The following is a 14,678-nucleotide window of genomic DNA, read 5'->3' as shown; positions in this document are numbered from 1 at the left end:
TCAGGATATGGTGACTGATGAGAAAGACAAAACACTGAGACAGAAAAAACATTGAGATGGTCAAAGAGAACAGCAATAAAAGAGGGAAACAGCACACAGTAACAAAAGAGAAGAGAAAAGGGACAAAGATAAAGATGGAAAGGGAAAGTGACTCGTTGATAAGGTGGACAGAAGTAAAAGGACACCATGAGGAAAGAGGCAGAGAGAGGAGACAGCTGATGTTGTTTCAGAGCCCAGCCCAGCTCTCAATGAGCACAAGTGCTCCATCAGTGAGGGTTTCCATGGCGACACAGGCTTTCCCCCGACCCCATCTGAGCAGATTCACAAGATTAGTCCTGAGAGAGCTTCTCAGTGTCGACTCTGCAGGCACTGCCACGTATAGCTGTGTGGCTCAGTGTGTGTGCACATCTCTTTCTAGCCACGTATCTGTGTTCCATCATATCTTTGTATGTGTTTTACTTTTAAAATTACTGTTATATACAATATATACTATAATTACATGGCTCTCTGGAATGATTCATTCTAATTGGTCATACATGCATTCTGCAGTCAAATATGTTTGTATTATGACTGCCAAACTGTTGTTCCAGGCAACCTATTTTTTAAAGGGCTGTGTTAGTTTCATGTCTCTTATCACTCCATGGTCTCTTTCTTTTCACATAATAAAGTCATTTAAACTCAAATCAATATGTCCGTTAATGTGCAATTATTTATTTATTTGGTAGCTGTAGCTTTGTAATACGTGGGATAATGTACAGTCAGCCACACATGAAGTCAATCATTATCACAAAATAACCTGCAATAATAATCAGTGATCACCCTGTCGGAGGCTATATTGCAATAATGACCAGGTGACTGTACATTATCTCTTACAGAGTTTACGAAAACACTTGTTAACCTAAAACATTTGCTTCATCTGGTAACATCTAAATGATTGATTCAAGTCAAAAATATAATATGTCTGTATCAACCAGAATAATTTAGGTTACACCAACAATAGGGGTGGGCGATATGACCAAAATCTTATATCACGATATGAGTAATTTTATATCACGATAACGATATATATCACGAGATACTATACATTTTTGTTGGAAAATTAATACAAATTGGTTAATATATTAAATTAACCATATTGTAATGCCTATTTTTGGATAATCCTGTCAGTGAATTAAATACTTCTAAATTCTTCCTTTTACATAATTTTCTCTTTATTTGGAAATTGACAATAATCAAAGTGAAAAGAAAAAAAAAAAAACTTGGTTGAAATCATTCTTATCATAATGCTAAATGTCACATTATGCCATGTTTTAGCCCGATATGTTGTTGATCAATATTATTATTATTATTAGAAATTTTCCTCAAGAAATGCTTCATTTACACCACAGATGTGGCACCTGTTTTTATAACAAGCTCCTCTTAATTTTCTTTACTTGTTTGGGAGTCGGCTTGTTCTGTGGAGATGTTTTTAGGTCTTTTCCTGGGTCAAAAATGAATGAGTAGCACGAGTGATCCTGCTCTGCGATCTCCTGTAAATATCAGGAATCCTGCTGTACTCACGCGCACTTGCAGAGAATGCACACGCGACACTCGCATGAAACACAGATTAGAGCGTCGGATGAAGTGCTGAACGCGAGATGAATGTTTTTAATGCCATAAAAACCCTGTCTATGTTTCTTAAATTCTCTCAGTCTCATGTGAAGCCCTACCCACTGATAGATAAGCCCGCGCTGTGCATATGAATATTTACATATCGCTATATACATGATATAGCAAAATCTCTGTTGATTGACACTTAATATCATCGCCACGATATACAGGTGCATCTCAATAAATTAGAATGTTGTGGAAAAGTTCATTTATTTCAGTAATTCAACTCAAATTGTGAAACTCGGGTATTAAATAAATTCAATGCACACAGACTGAAGTAGTTTAAGTCTTTGGTTCTTTTAATTGTGATGATTTTGGCTCACATTTAACAAAAACCCACCAATTCACTATCTCAAAAAATTAGAATACATCATAAGACCAATAAAAAAAACATTTTTAGTGAATTGTTGGTCTTCTGGAAAGTATGTTCATTTACTGTATACAGGTGCATCTCAATAAATTAGAATGTTGTGGAAAAGTTCATTTATTTCAGTAATTCAACTCAAATTGTGAAACTCGTGTATTAAATAAATTCAATGCACACAGACTGAAGTAGTTTAAGTCTTTGGTTCTTTTAATTGTGATGATTTTGGCTCACATTTAACAAAAACCCACCAATTCACTATCTCAAAAAATTAGAATATTTTGACATGCCAATCAGCTAATCAACTCAAAACACCTGCAAAGGTTTCCTGAGCCTTTAAAATGGTCTCTTAGTTTGGTTCACTAGGCTACACAATCATGGGGAAGACTGCTGATCTGACAGTTGTCCAGAAGACAATCATTGACACCCTTCACAAGGAGGGTAAGCCATAAACATTCATTGCCAAAGAAGCTGGCTGTTCACAGAGTGCTGTATCCAAGCATGTTAACAGAAAGTTGAGTGGAAGGAAAAAGTGTGGAAGAAAAAGATGCACAACCAACCGAGAGAACCGCAGCCTTATGATTGTCCAGCAAAATCGATTCAAGAATTTGGGTGAACTTCACAAGGAATGGACTGAGGCTGGGGTCAAGGCATCAAGAGCCACCACACACAAACATGTCAAGGAATTTGGCTACAGTTGTCGTATTCCTCTTGTTAAGCCACTCCTGAACCACAGACAACGTCAGAGGGCTAAGGAGAAGAAGAACTGGACTGTTGCCCAGTGTTCCAAAGCCCTCTTTTCAGATGAGAGCAAGTTTTGTATTTCATTTGGAAACCAAGGTCCTAGAGTCTGGAGGAAGGGTGGAGAAGCTCATAGCCCAAGTTGCTTGAAGTCCAGTGTTAAGTTTCCACAGTCTGTGATGATTTGGGGTGCGATGTCATCTGCTGGTGTTGGTCCATTGTGTTTTTGAAAACCAAAGTCACTGCACCCGTTTACCAAGACATTTTGGAGCACTTCATGCTTCCTTCTGCTGACCAGCTTTTTAAAGATGCTGATTTCATTTTCCAGCAGGATTTGGCACCTGCCCACACTGCCAAAAGCACCAAAAGTTGGTTAAATGACCAAGGTGTTGGTGTGCTTGACTGGCCAGCAAACTTACCAGACCTGAACCCCATAGAAAATCTATGGGGTATTGTCAAGAGGAAAATGAGAAGAAGAGACCAAAAAATGCAGATGAGCTGAAGGCCACTGTCAAAGAAACCTGGGCTTCCATACCACCTCAGCAGTGCCAAAACTGATCACCTCAATGCCATGCCGAATTGAGGCAGTAATTAAAGCAAAAGAAGCCCCTACCAAGTATTGAGTACATATACAGTCAATGAACATACTTTCCAGAAGGCCAACAATTCACTAAAAATGTTTTTTTTATTGGTCTTATGATGTATTCTAATTTTTTGAGATAGTGAATTGGTGGGTTTTTGTTAAATGTGAGCCAAAATCATCACAATTAAAAGAACCAAAGACTTAAACTACTTCAGTCTGTGTGCATTGAATTTATTTAATACACGAGTTTCACAATTTGAGTTGAATTACTGAAATAAATGAACTTTTCCACGACATTCTAATTTATTGAGATGCACCTGTATGTACTCAATACTTGGTAGGGGCTCCTATTGCTTTAATTACTGCCTCAATTCGGCGTGGCATGGAGGTGATCAGTTTGTGGCACTGCTGAGGTGGTATGGAAGCCCAGGTTTCTTTGACAGTGGCCTTCAGCTCATCTGCATTTTTTGGTCTCTTGTTTCTCATTTTCCTCTTGACAATACCCCATAGATTCTCTATGGGGTTCAGGTCTGGTGAGTTTGCTGGTCAGTCAAGCACACCAACACCATGGTCATTTAACCAACTTTTGGTGCTTTTGGCAGTGTGGGCAGGTGCCAAATCCTGCTGGAAAATGAAATCAGCAACTTTAAAAAGCTGGTCAGCAGAAGGAAGCATGAAGTGCTCAAATTTCTTGGTAAACGGGTGCAGTGACTTTGGTTTTCAAAAAACACAATGGACCAACACCAGCAGATGACATTGCACCCCAAATCATCACAGACTGTGGAAACTTAACACTGGACTTCAAGCAACTTGGGCTATGAGCTTCTCCACCCTTCCTCCAGACTCTAGGACCTTGGTTTCCAAATGAAATACAAAACTTGCTCCCATCTGAAAAGAGGACTTTGGACCACTGGGCAACAGTCCAGTTCTTCTCCTTAGCCCAGGTAAGACGCCTCTGACATTGTCTGTGGTTCAGGAGCGGCTTAACAAGAGGAATACGACAACTGTAGCCAATTTCCTTGACATGTCTGTGTGTGGTCGCTCTTGATGCCTTGACCCCAGCCTCAGTCCATTCCTTGTGAAGTTCACCCAAATTCTTGAATCGATTTTGCTTGACAATCCTCATAAGGCTGCGGTTCTCTCGGTTGGTTGTGCATCTTTTTCTTCCACACTTTTTCCTTCCACTCAACTTTCTGTTAACATGCTTGGATACAGCACTCTGTCAACAGCCAGCTATTTTGGCAATGAATGTTTGTGGCTTACCCTCCTTGTGAAGGGTGTCAGTGATTGTCTTCTGGACAACTGTCAGATCAGCAGTCTTCCCCATGATTGTGTAGCCTAGTGAACCAAACTAAGAGACCATTTTGAAGGCTCAGGAAACCTTTGCAGGTATTTTGAGTTGATTAGCTGATTGGCATGTCACCATATTCTAATTTTTTGAGATAGTGAATTGGTGGGTTTTTGTTAAATGTGAGCCAAAATCATCACAATTAAAAGAACCAAAGACTTAAACTACTTCAGTCTGTGTGCATTGAATTTATTTAATACACAAGTTTCACAATTTGAGTTGATTTACTGAAATAAATGAACTTTTCCACGACATTCTAATTTATTGAGATGCACCTGTATATCGTCATATCGCCCAGCCCTAACCAACAATACTGATTTTAAGGTTTATATCAGGTAGAAATAAATCCTTAAGTAACAATTACTGATTGCCGCATTAATAGTGTCTGTAATTTGACATTTTTATTTACATTTTTTTATATGACTTCAGTTCATTTAGAAAAGCATAAATATGCATACATAAAGGGTTACACAGACACTTTTCACTATTTTGCAATCATGTCCCTAATCCTTGTTGCTAAGAATCTCCCAAAACTTTTCATAGACTCATCTAACATGTTCTGCTCTGCTAGGATTTTGTTTTGCATAATTTTTCACAGAAAATTATCAATTAATGGAGTATTGTCCATTTTCCCTGTGTGTGAATGTGTTTGTGTAGCTTCTGTCGAAGCCTGTGTGCTTCATGGGTTGAAACGGAGAGCTGCTGGTTTCCTACGAAGCAACAAGATAGCAGCACTCTTCACCAAAGTGGGCAAGAGCTTCCCTCCAGCTGAGGAGCTGTGCAGAAAAGCCCAGGAGCTGGAGCTGATCCTTGAGAGCAAGTGAGACCAGACACTTATGTTCTCCAATTCAACACACAACTGAGACTCACTCAAATAAACACTAAAGTTATAGAGCAAATTATAGCAGCTGGCCAAGTGTCTTGGAAATTCAAAAGATATGGATTTATACTGTGTACACAACCTAAAATACGATTAATTTTCTATCTGCAGCATATTATTCAATTTCTGTATCACAAAGATGCCCACATATGTACATGACAAGTGTCAGCACATACTGTTTTTGGAACGACAATTCATGTAATGCTCGGTAGCACCATCTACTGTGTTCCCAGGGCACTCATATAATTATAAAATGTTTAGCTTAAATGCACTGTTAGTCGCTTTTGTGATAAAAGAGTCTGCCAAATGCATAAATGAAAATGTAGCAGGCAATAATTCAGTATGTATATAGGTGTTCCATTTAAACTTTACCTTGACCTTCGACCTTTGCTCTTTGTCTCAGACGAACCCAGTCTTTATCACACAGCGAGAGCACCCGTAAGATGCCTAAGATCCCAAACTTCTCCCCTCAGGCCACCAGACACCTGTGGATCCACACTGCACTCATTGAGAAAGTGTTGGACAGGATTGTCCTGCATCTGGTGGAAAACAGCAGGTGAGAGAGGTGGGAGAAAGAGATAAAGAGAAAGCAAGCTTTTCCAGTTTCTTTCACACACTGTACAGCCAAAAATACCAACCTGCATTATGTTAAGTTAAAGTCACTTGCAATGCTGTTGTTTCAGTAAGTTTTATGAAAAAGAAGCTTTCCTAATGGACCCAGTGGATGGCCCTATCCTCGCCTCTTTGTTAGGTACACCTTGTTTTTAAAAACATAATCTAATTCTTAATGGCACAGTTTATTTGGTGTCAAACTGTCATGGTCACTTTTATGTAACGGTCCCGTGCTGTTAATACATTATCTAGTCTCTCTTTCTTGCTTTTTTAGTGGGCCCGTGTGCATTGGAATACACTAAAATGAAGACAGCAGATCATTTCTGGACTGATCCTTCAGCTGATGAGCTGGTGCAGAGGCATCGTATTCACAGTGGCCATTGCAGACAAGACTCACCTACTAAAAGACCTGCCCTCTGTGTGAGTGACCTGTGAATGTACAAATACTCTGAGATACATATGAATGACAGTATTTAAAGCATTATGTATAATTTTTTTCAGTGTTAAAATGTATACTTCTTTTTTCATATTTTTTAGCAATTTAGTGCCACTAGTTATCAGAAATTTTGCTTCAGTTGATTATGTATAATATATAGGATTTTAAACTTGTTTTATGGTTACTGGGTTCTGGCTTACACACTATGGAATAAGTTCAGTTTTTTAAAAAGGACAAGAATAAATGGAAATGTTATAAAGCACTGATATTTGCTTTTAGTTTACATGTTACAAAATGAACAAAAATGAACACTCTTTCACTTTTAGTGAGATGAAAGTGCCATTTCAAAATGGAAACTCCTTTAAAACTCCTTGATATTTTTAAACTGCGCCTCAAGGAAATGTCAAGGCACAGGAGCAGTGTGTACTCAGTCAGTTGCATGTCACATTGAGATCACAATATGTAGTGACATAGCCAATAAGGCCTGTTTTCAAAAATTATGTTCGACAACTTTCAACACCTTACATAAATTGGTTAGTGACAATTAAGCTTGTTTAGGCTATTGGACATGACGTAATTGGACTGATTAGGTCAAATAAAAAGTAATAAAAAATGTTTCACTGTTTAGAATTGTTTGTTCCTTTATCAATGTAAGAATGCCATTTAGGCTCGTTTTTTACACACCATTTGCCAAAACCAGACTTTGTTACATAGATAAGGCAAGACTCAATATTTAAAGGGTTAGTTCACCCAAAAATGAAAATTCTCTTATCATCTGCTCATGCTTATGTCATCCCAGGTGTGTATGAATTTCTTTCTTCAGCAGAACACCTTTGAAGAAAAATAGAAAAATATCTTAGCTCAGTAGGTCCACAAATACAATGCAAGTTGATGGTGATTGCATAAATGTCAGCATAAACTCATTCGTATGACTTCAAAATGAATGTCTTATAAAGCGATACGATCACTTTTAGTGCAAAAAAGATCAAACTTTTTTAACTATAAAGCATCGCCTCCGGTCAGCAGCGTTATGTGCGTATGATGTAATCGCAATTGGCATGTTGACTCGAAAACTGAGCAAGTGCGACACACCCGGAAGAGCAGCGCTGTTTACGACTGAGTAGGAGGAATGCTGTACAGAAGCTTAGTTGGTTTTGGTTTAGATTTGTATTTGTGTCTGTATGTTTACTCACAATTTACTCCTCTGGATGTCTCAACTGAGAGGAGTATGTGAGATTATGTCCATAACATGGCAACGTGAATTCGTCACATGAGAGACCAGGTAAACTCAGCGCCCTGTGAATGCGTATACTGCTGCTGACCGGAAGCGATGGTTTATAGTTAATAAGTACTTAAATATTGACCTTTTTCACACCAAAAGCGATCGTATCACTTTAGAATACATTAGTTTTACCGCTGGAGTCATATGGATGACGTTTATGCTGACTGTCTGTGATTTATGGAGCTTCAAATGTCGAATCACCATCCACTTGCATTTGAAGGTCCTACTGAGCTAAGATATTTTTTTCTTTTTCTTCAAATGTGTTCTGAGATGGCATGAGGGTTAGTAAATGATGAGAGAATTTAAATTTTTGGGTGAACTAACCATTTAAAGAATGAAAAAATCTCAATATTTCAGACTAAACTAAAGAAAAACTATCGGCCAGTCATTTCATGGACTTGCCCTCCCTTGAATGATGCTTTAGCCTTTCAAGTCTATGCAGTTCCTCCATCACAGATCTTTGAAGAGGGTTATGGTCCATGAGAATCATGCTGTGGTCATTGAATTAAAGTGTGGCTGCTGTTTCTGTGAAGAAAATGAATCTCCACTCAGAGACGCGATTCACATCATTACCCAGCTCCATTACCAAATGCAGCCATCAGATTCCTGACTGATCACCCTCTCTGGCCATCTCCAACACCCACACAACAGCAAGACACATAGTGCTTGTTTTCATCTCAAACAGATCTGACTGCACTCCAGACTTGTTTTCTGATGTATGGGCATTACAAATCTGTTACAGAGCTATAACAGCCAGGTTTGCGGTGCTAAATGCCTTTTTGATATATGAAGGTAGAGAAGCACTAAGCACAGTACACATCTAATGACTCACCCTGTGGTGACACGTGTTTGCACCTTAGAGTGATATATGGCATTAAACTCATTCATATTCATTAGTATTCGGAAACTAATATGAATACCTACTTTAACACTTTGTTTTGCAAGGGTTTATCTTTTATTTTCATTGTGTATACAGTATATTGTATGGCATTATTAATCGCTGAAGTAAACATACTGAGTTATTGCTGGCATATAGTTCTAAACAGGGTGTGTGTTCCTGTGTATTTTCAGATTCAGAAAAGACACTCTAGTAGTAGTATGGATGAAAGGCCCTCTCCCTCCCCCTCTGCCAGGGACTACGTGGAGTCTCTTCATCAGAATTCCAGAGCGACTCTCCTGTTCGGCAAGAACAACGTGCTGGTGCAGCCGGTAAATAAAGCATCTTAAACAGCTGAAGTATATGACAAGCAATCTTTTGAAACATTAAATATGTATGACTTTCTATCTTATTAGGGTTTTAAAGAAAAGCAAAAATGAAAGTGCATAAAGTGAATTGTAATCTTTGTAGCTGAAAATGTAATATAGACAATTTGATTAAAAATTCATTAAATGTTGTTGTTTCATAACATGAGATATTGTTGTGGTACTGTCAGAGGGACGATATGGAAGCAATCCCAGGATACCTCTCTCTGCACCAGACGGCTGACTGCATGACTCTGAAATGGACGCCAAATCAGCTAATGAACGGCTCTGTGGGAGATCTCGATTATGAGAAGAGGTGGGAATTAAAGCTCTGTTTAGTGCATTAAAGAAACAAAATAAACATTTCTAAAAGTGTAGGAAAACTGATTTGCTGCAGGTATAGTAATGTTTAAAAAAGAAACAGAATTTTTACATTTTTTGAAATGCAAAATGACAGGACATGGTATGCTGTAACTTCACAATCTCCCTACAATTTTCAGTGTGGAAATGTATATATATATATATATAAAATGTGTGTCTCTTTTATAAGTAAAAGGTTAAAATAAAATAATTGAAAGGTAAATGTTTGTAATATTCATATTGTTCTTTCGGTTATGTGCCACTGAAAGTTTAACCTGGTTACCTGCAGTGTTTACTGGGACTATGCCATGACAATCCGCCTGGAGGAGATTGTGTACCTGCACTGTCATCAGCAGGGTAGGTCACACTAAACAATCATTGTGCCAGCATGAGACACAGCCAAAAAATGGCACATATCCTGTGAGAATGAGCTTCATTTCTCAATCGTCCATAATTCTGATAATTCAGTTTCAGTGAGTAAAGTCATAGCCATATTAGAGATTATACAACATTCAGATAATATACTGAGTTGCTGAAGGTAAAAATGTATCTAAAAACAAATTATCTTGGTTTGAAGTAAATATGCCAGTATGCTCAACTGTACTTGCCCTTTTCATATTCATCCAAACACAAGATCAGCACACCATGGAGAGTGCACAGAATTCATCAGAATTGCTTTTGGAGCAAATGGGAATTTAATTTGGGGCTTTACTCAGATTATGAGGCAAAGTAATTTAGCTAATAATGGGAATCAGATATTCCTTATTGTACATGCTGTGTCATGGCTTTCAATATTAAGAATATCTGGATGATTCATGCCTTAGGTGGAACTGAGCTAAGAACTGTTTTTGTAATGTAGCTTTTGATGGGTTCAGAAGAAAGCAGAATTCACTATTGGCAATTTTCCACTGCACGTTACGGTTCGACTCAATTTGACTCTGCTCGCTTTACTTTTCTGAGCTTGCTTTTCCACTGCAGTTTAGTGCAGCCTCAACGTCGGTGGGATTATAGGCTGATTGTCATAGTTGTGCCGCCTCTACTGCCGTGACATCATCTTAAATGTGACACAAACACACAACAAAGGAGCAATGGAGGATTTCGAAGGAATGGTGTTCTTGATTCTCGGCATGTGGCTGTTTTTCACAGCAAGATGACAAACTTTGTTTCATAAGAGGCTGACGGCAGCAAGACAAAATACCACAAAAAAAAAACAGGAGAGTTTAGGAAATCACACACCAAAGCGCGGACGAGGACATCACTGTGTTAGCTCAAAGACGACGCACAAGGGTAAGCTAATCTGCCATCTAGCTTATAGATTCTCTCTGACCAGTCAGTGATCTGCAGGGTTTTGACGTCACATTTAGTATCAGCTCGGCTCACTTTGAACCTCGACCGAGGTGGTACTAAAAATAGTACCAGGTACAAGGTGCTATCCACAGTGGAAAACCCCCAAAAAGCGAGCAGAGTCGAGTCGAGTCGAGCCATACCGTGCAGTGGAAAAGCCCCATAAGTACAATGTACAAAACATCAAGTATTTACCCTACTAGTAAAATTGGATAGCAAGAGACCATAACCTTTATTTTCAATGAATGTTAATGAATGTCAGTGAAGATGGAAATCGCATTATCTAATATTTCCACTGTGTATGGGTTCCTATGGAGTGGACTGTGGTGGAACAGTGGTTCTGGTTAGTCAGGATGGGATCCAAAGGCCTCCACTTCGTTTCCCTCGTGGTGGTCACCTCCTTCAGTTCCTCTCTTGTCTGGAAAATGGTCTGCTGCCTCATGGCCAGTTAGACCCACCACTTTGGTCCCAGAGAGGAAAGGTTAGCAATGGAATTGATCTACACAACATTTAAAGGAATATTTCGGATTCAATACAAGTTAAGCTGGATCGACAACATTTGGGGCATAATATTGACTACCACAAAAATGTATTTCCTCTTGTCCCTCCTTTAAAAAAAATTAAAAGCAAAATTACAATGGAAGTGAATAGGGACCAATCCGTAAACCTTATATTCACTATTTCAAAAGTATAGCCATAAGACGTAAACAATATGCGCGTTAACCTAATTTTAGTGTGATAAAATTGCTTACTGACCTTTTCTGTGTTAAGTTATAAACAATTTTACAACTTTGTTACCATGATGACATAACACCGTAAAACCCCAAACTCTAAAACGACCATAAAAACAACAATTTTACAACTTGTCAAATAATACACAAGTTTTAACAGAAGAATTAGTTTAAGTGCTTTTATAAAATTCTAAGCTTCCAGTTCCTGCCTTTAACAAATACCCCCTCTGAATTGCTTGTGCAGCTGATCTGGAATTGCTTGTACAGCTGATCTGGAAGTTATTTAAATTTTTTTGCAAAAACTTTATAAAATTGTATATTATATATAATATACTGTATTATATTCTAAATATTTAACAATAAATATTTATTAAAAAAAATAAATGACATTAAGTCAAAAAAGTGACAAGAGAAATATGTTATTAAACAGAACATTGACTATTTTGTTTTTATGTCAAACTAAGACAACTCTTTTTGAAATGTGTGAATCACAGTTTATCTCTAACACAAAGAAAATAATTTTCTACAATTAGTTACTTGATTACTTTGATTAACTTGATTACTTTGTTGTTCCAGTTTTTTTAATTTGCTCATCCAGTTAAACTTCATCTAAGATGTTATGAAAATTCTTGCTGTATAGTTTAGTTCAATTACTTTCTCTCGCTGCCCTGTAATTTGTATTTCACAGCTGGTTAATCTGTCAATCTTTCAATTAGTTTTGTGTTACTAGAAAAATTCTGAGCGATTAACTGGCAGTTAATAGCACCTAATTATGTTTTAGACTGTGCTGCAGTAGACTCATCTGCTGCAGTCATGGTATAATGATCTTATGTTCCGCTTGTCTTGTTCCAGGGTAAAGTATTTCCTAAGCTAAAAAAGAGATGTCCACAGGGATCCTCAGACTCTGTCTCAGACAAAGAAGAGGAAGAGGCAACAGATTATGTCTTCCGCATTCTTTTCCCAAACAGCCAATCAGAATTTGGTAAGAGACTGAATCATAGTACCAGACAGGCTATTAAGCCAGGAAATGGTTTCCACATCAAAACATGGTTATTATTGACAACTAATAAAAGTGGCTAATCTCATATTGATCAATGTATTGTTAGTCATTTTTGTTCGTTCATTTATATGTACCAGCAAAATCACCCCATTGTTGTTCAGATTTGGTTTTACCTGCTGTTCTGACTCATTCATTACAGTGATGGTTTCCCACTCCTCCCATCTCACCCTGGGTACTGCCCTCCTGGCCCGCTCTCTTTCACTGAATTTAAGATGGCCAGGGCCTCCTAATTGCCAGACCCTGGTGATTCCAAAGCGCTACTGCAGCTGCCCGGGAGATTCCCCATCCTCCCCACAGCCCAGCTGTAATTCTCCCTGTCACCTCTCATTCATGTGCTCATTTATCTCTGTCGTGCCATCTTCTTGCTGTTTTATGCTTGCTTTTATCACCTCTATGTCTGCAAGAAATCACTTAGACACCAGTGTAACCTTTGCCGCTTTGTTCAGGATTCATCCTCCAGTGAAATTAAGTGACCCTGCGTTAATTGTGGGCTTATGGTTAAGTGTCTTCAGGGAGCCTAAGACCTTGAAATTTATGTTTACTATGTGATAATCATCTGTTGGCAACTGTAATAGTGGCTTATTAATCTGAACTAGAATCTGATACTCTTAAATCAAGGCAACCATTATTAAATATATTTTAATGCTGTATTTTCTATCTTGTCTTTTATAGGTTGGGTCTAAACATGGGTTCTTCTTTTTATGCTTGTGGCTACATATGCAAATTTTGTAGCAGAATGTTCAGTGCATAATCAGGTTTCTCTCTGTATGTTTGTGTGGTAGTGGCACCAGAATTGATAGATCAGGGAGCAAACATGTGGCACCCAGCACCAAGGAAATCATCTTGCTCTTCCTGCTCACAAAGTAGTTTCTCTAATGGAGGACCACCCAATGGTTGCAACCATGAAAGGTATAATCATTGACAGATTGTAACCTTGCCCAACCAATAAAGTAGCTATTATAGGTCTAGTTATGAAAGTTATTGGACAAGAGAAAAACGATTTGTGGATTGTTGGGTAACACTTTACAATAAAATTGGATATAGTTAGTTAAAAGAAATATTCCAGGTTCAATACAAGTTAAGCTCAATCGACAGCATTTGTGGCAAAATATTTATTACCTCAAAAAATCATTTGGACTTTTTCCTAAAAAAAAAAAAAAAAACGTAAATCTGGGTTACAGTGAGGCACTCACAATGGAAGTGAATGGGGTCCAATCTGTAAATGTTAAAATACTCACTGTTTCAAAAGTATAGTCACAAGACGTTAACAATTATGCGTGCTAACATGATTTTAGTGTGATAGAATTGCTTACTAACCATTTCTGTATAAAGTTTTATCCAATTTTACAACTCTGTTGCCATGATGACATAACGCTGTAAGTCCTAAATCCTTAAAACGACGATTTAAAAAACTTTACAGTTCAAATAAAACACAAGTTTAAACATAAGAATGAATGTAAGTGCTTTTATAAAATTATAAGCTTCACATTTCTGCCTTTAAACCCTCCAAAGTGGCCCCATTCACTTAAATTTTAAGTGCCTCACTGTAACGTCGTTTTTTGCTTCTTCTTTTTTAGGGAGGGACTAGACTAAATTATTTTGGTGGTAATCAACATTATGCCATGAATGCTGTCATTTGAGCTTAACCTGTATTGAACCCGTAATATTCCTTTAATGTATGTTAATGTGACCTAACAATGAACAATAATTTTACAGCATTTATTAATTTTAATTGATGTAAATTTTTACAAATATTTTTTAACATTAAACGTTGTATACATTACCATTAGTTAATGCATATGGATTAACATGAACTAACAATGTACAATAGTATATTTATAAATTAACATTAAATATTAACATTTTAATTGAATGTTTATGTAATCTTAATATTAACATTTTGTGGTGCAACATAACATTAAATTAAAATCAACCAAGATTAATAAATGCTGTAAAAAACTGTGAGTTCATGAGATCTAATGCATTAACTACTCTTAACATGTAGTACCTTATTCTAAAGTGTTACTGATATTTGATTTCAACAG

General features: G+C 37.5%; 1 protein-coding gene across 4 annotated transcripts in view; it reads left to right on the top strand.

Moving 5' to 3' along the window:
- The window catches only part of LOC127439627 (small G protein signaling modulator 1-like), a 59,945-nt gene that overhangs the window by 33,282 nt on the left and 11,985 nt on the right, over positions 1-14,678 (top strand). For 3 of the 4 annotated variants that reach the window (XM_051695836.1, XM_051695838.1, XM_051695837.1), the window contains 11 exons: positions 5,344-5,506; positions 5,970-6,122; positions 6,250-6,317; positions 6,453-6,598; positions 8,968-9,105; positions 9,330-9,454; positions 9,788-9,855; positions 11,160-11,323; positions 12,426-12,555; positions 12,773-12,937; positions 13,416-13,542. In XM_051695836.1, coding sequence (XP_051551796.1) covers positions 5,344-5,506; positions 5,970-6,122; positions 6,250-6,317; positions 6,453-6,598; positions 8,968-9,105; positions 9,330-9,454; positions 9,788-9,855; positions 11,160-11,323; positions 12,426-12,555; positions 12,773-12,937; positions 13,416-13,542 — 1,447 coding nt within the window. The remainder of the gene's footprint in view (positions 1-5,343; positions 5,507-5,969; positions 6,123-6,249; positions 6,318-6,452; positions 6,599-8,967; positions 9,106-9,329; positions 9,455-9,787; positions 9,856-11,159; positions 11,324-12,425; positions 12,556-12,772; positions 12,938-13,415; positions 13,543-14,678) is intronic. The other variant, XM_051695839.1, reaches the window with a different exon arrangement.

This window comes from Myxocyprinus asiaticus, chromosome 4, assembly GCF_019703515.2.
Source record: "Myxocyprinus asiaticus isolate MX2 ecotype Aquarium Trade chromosome 4, UBuf_Myxa_2, whole genome shotgun sequence".
Taxonomy (NCBI): Eukaryota; Metazoa; Chordata; class Actinopteri; order Cypriniformes; family Catostomidae; genus Myxocyprinus; species Myxocyprinus asiaticus.
This window is presented reverse-complemented; position numbering and strand designations above follow the sequence as displayed.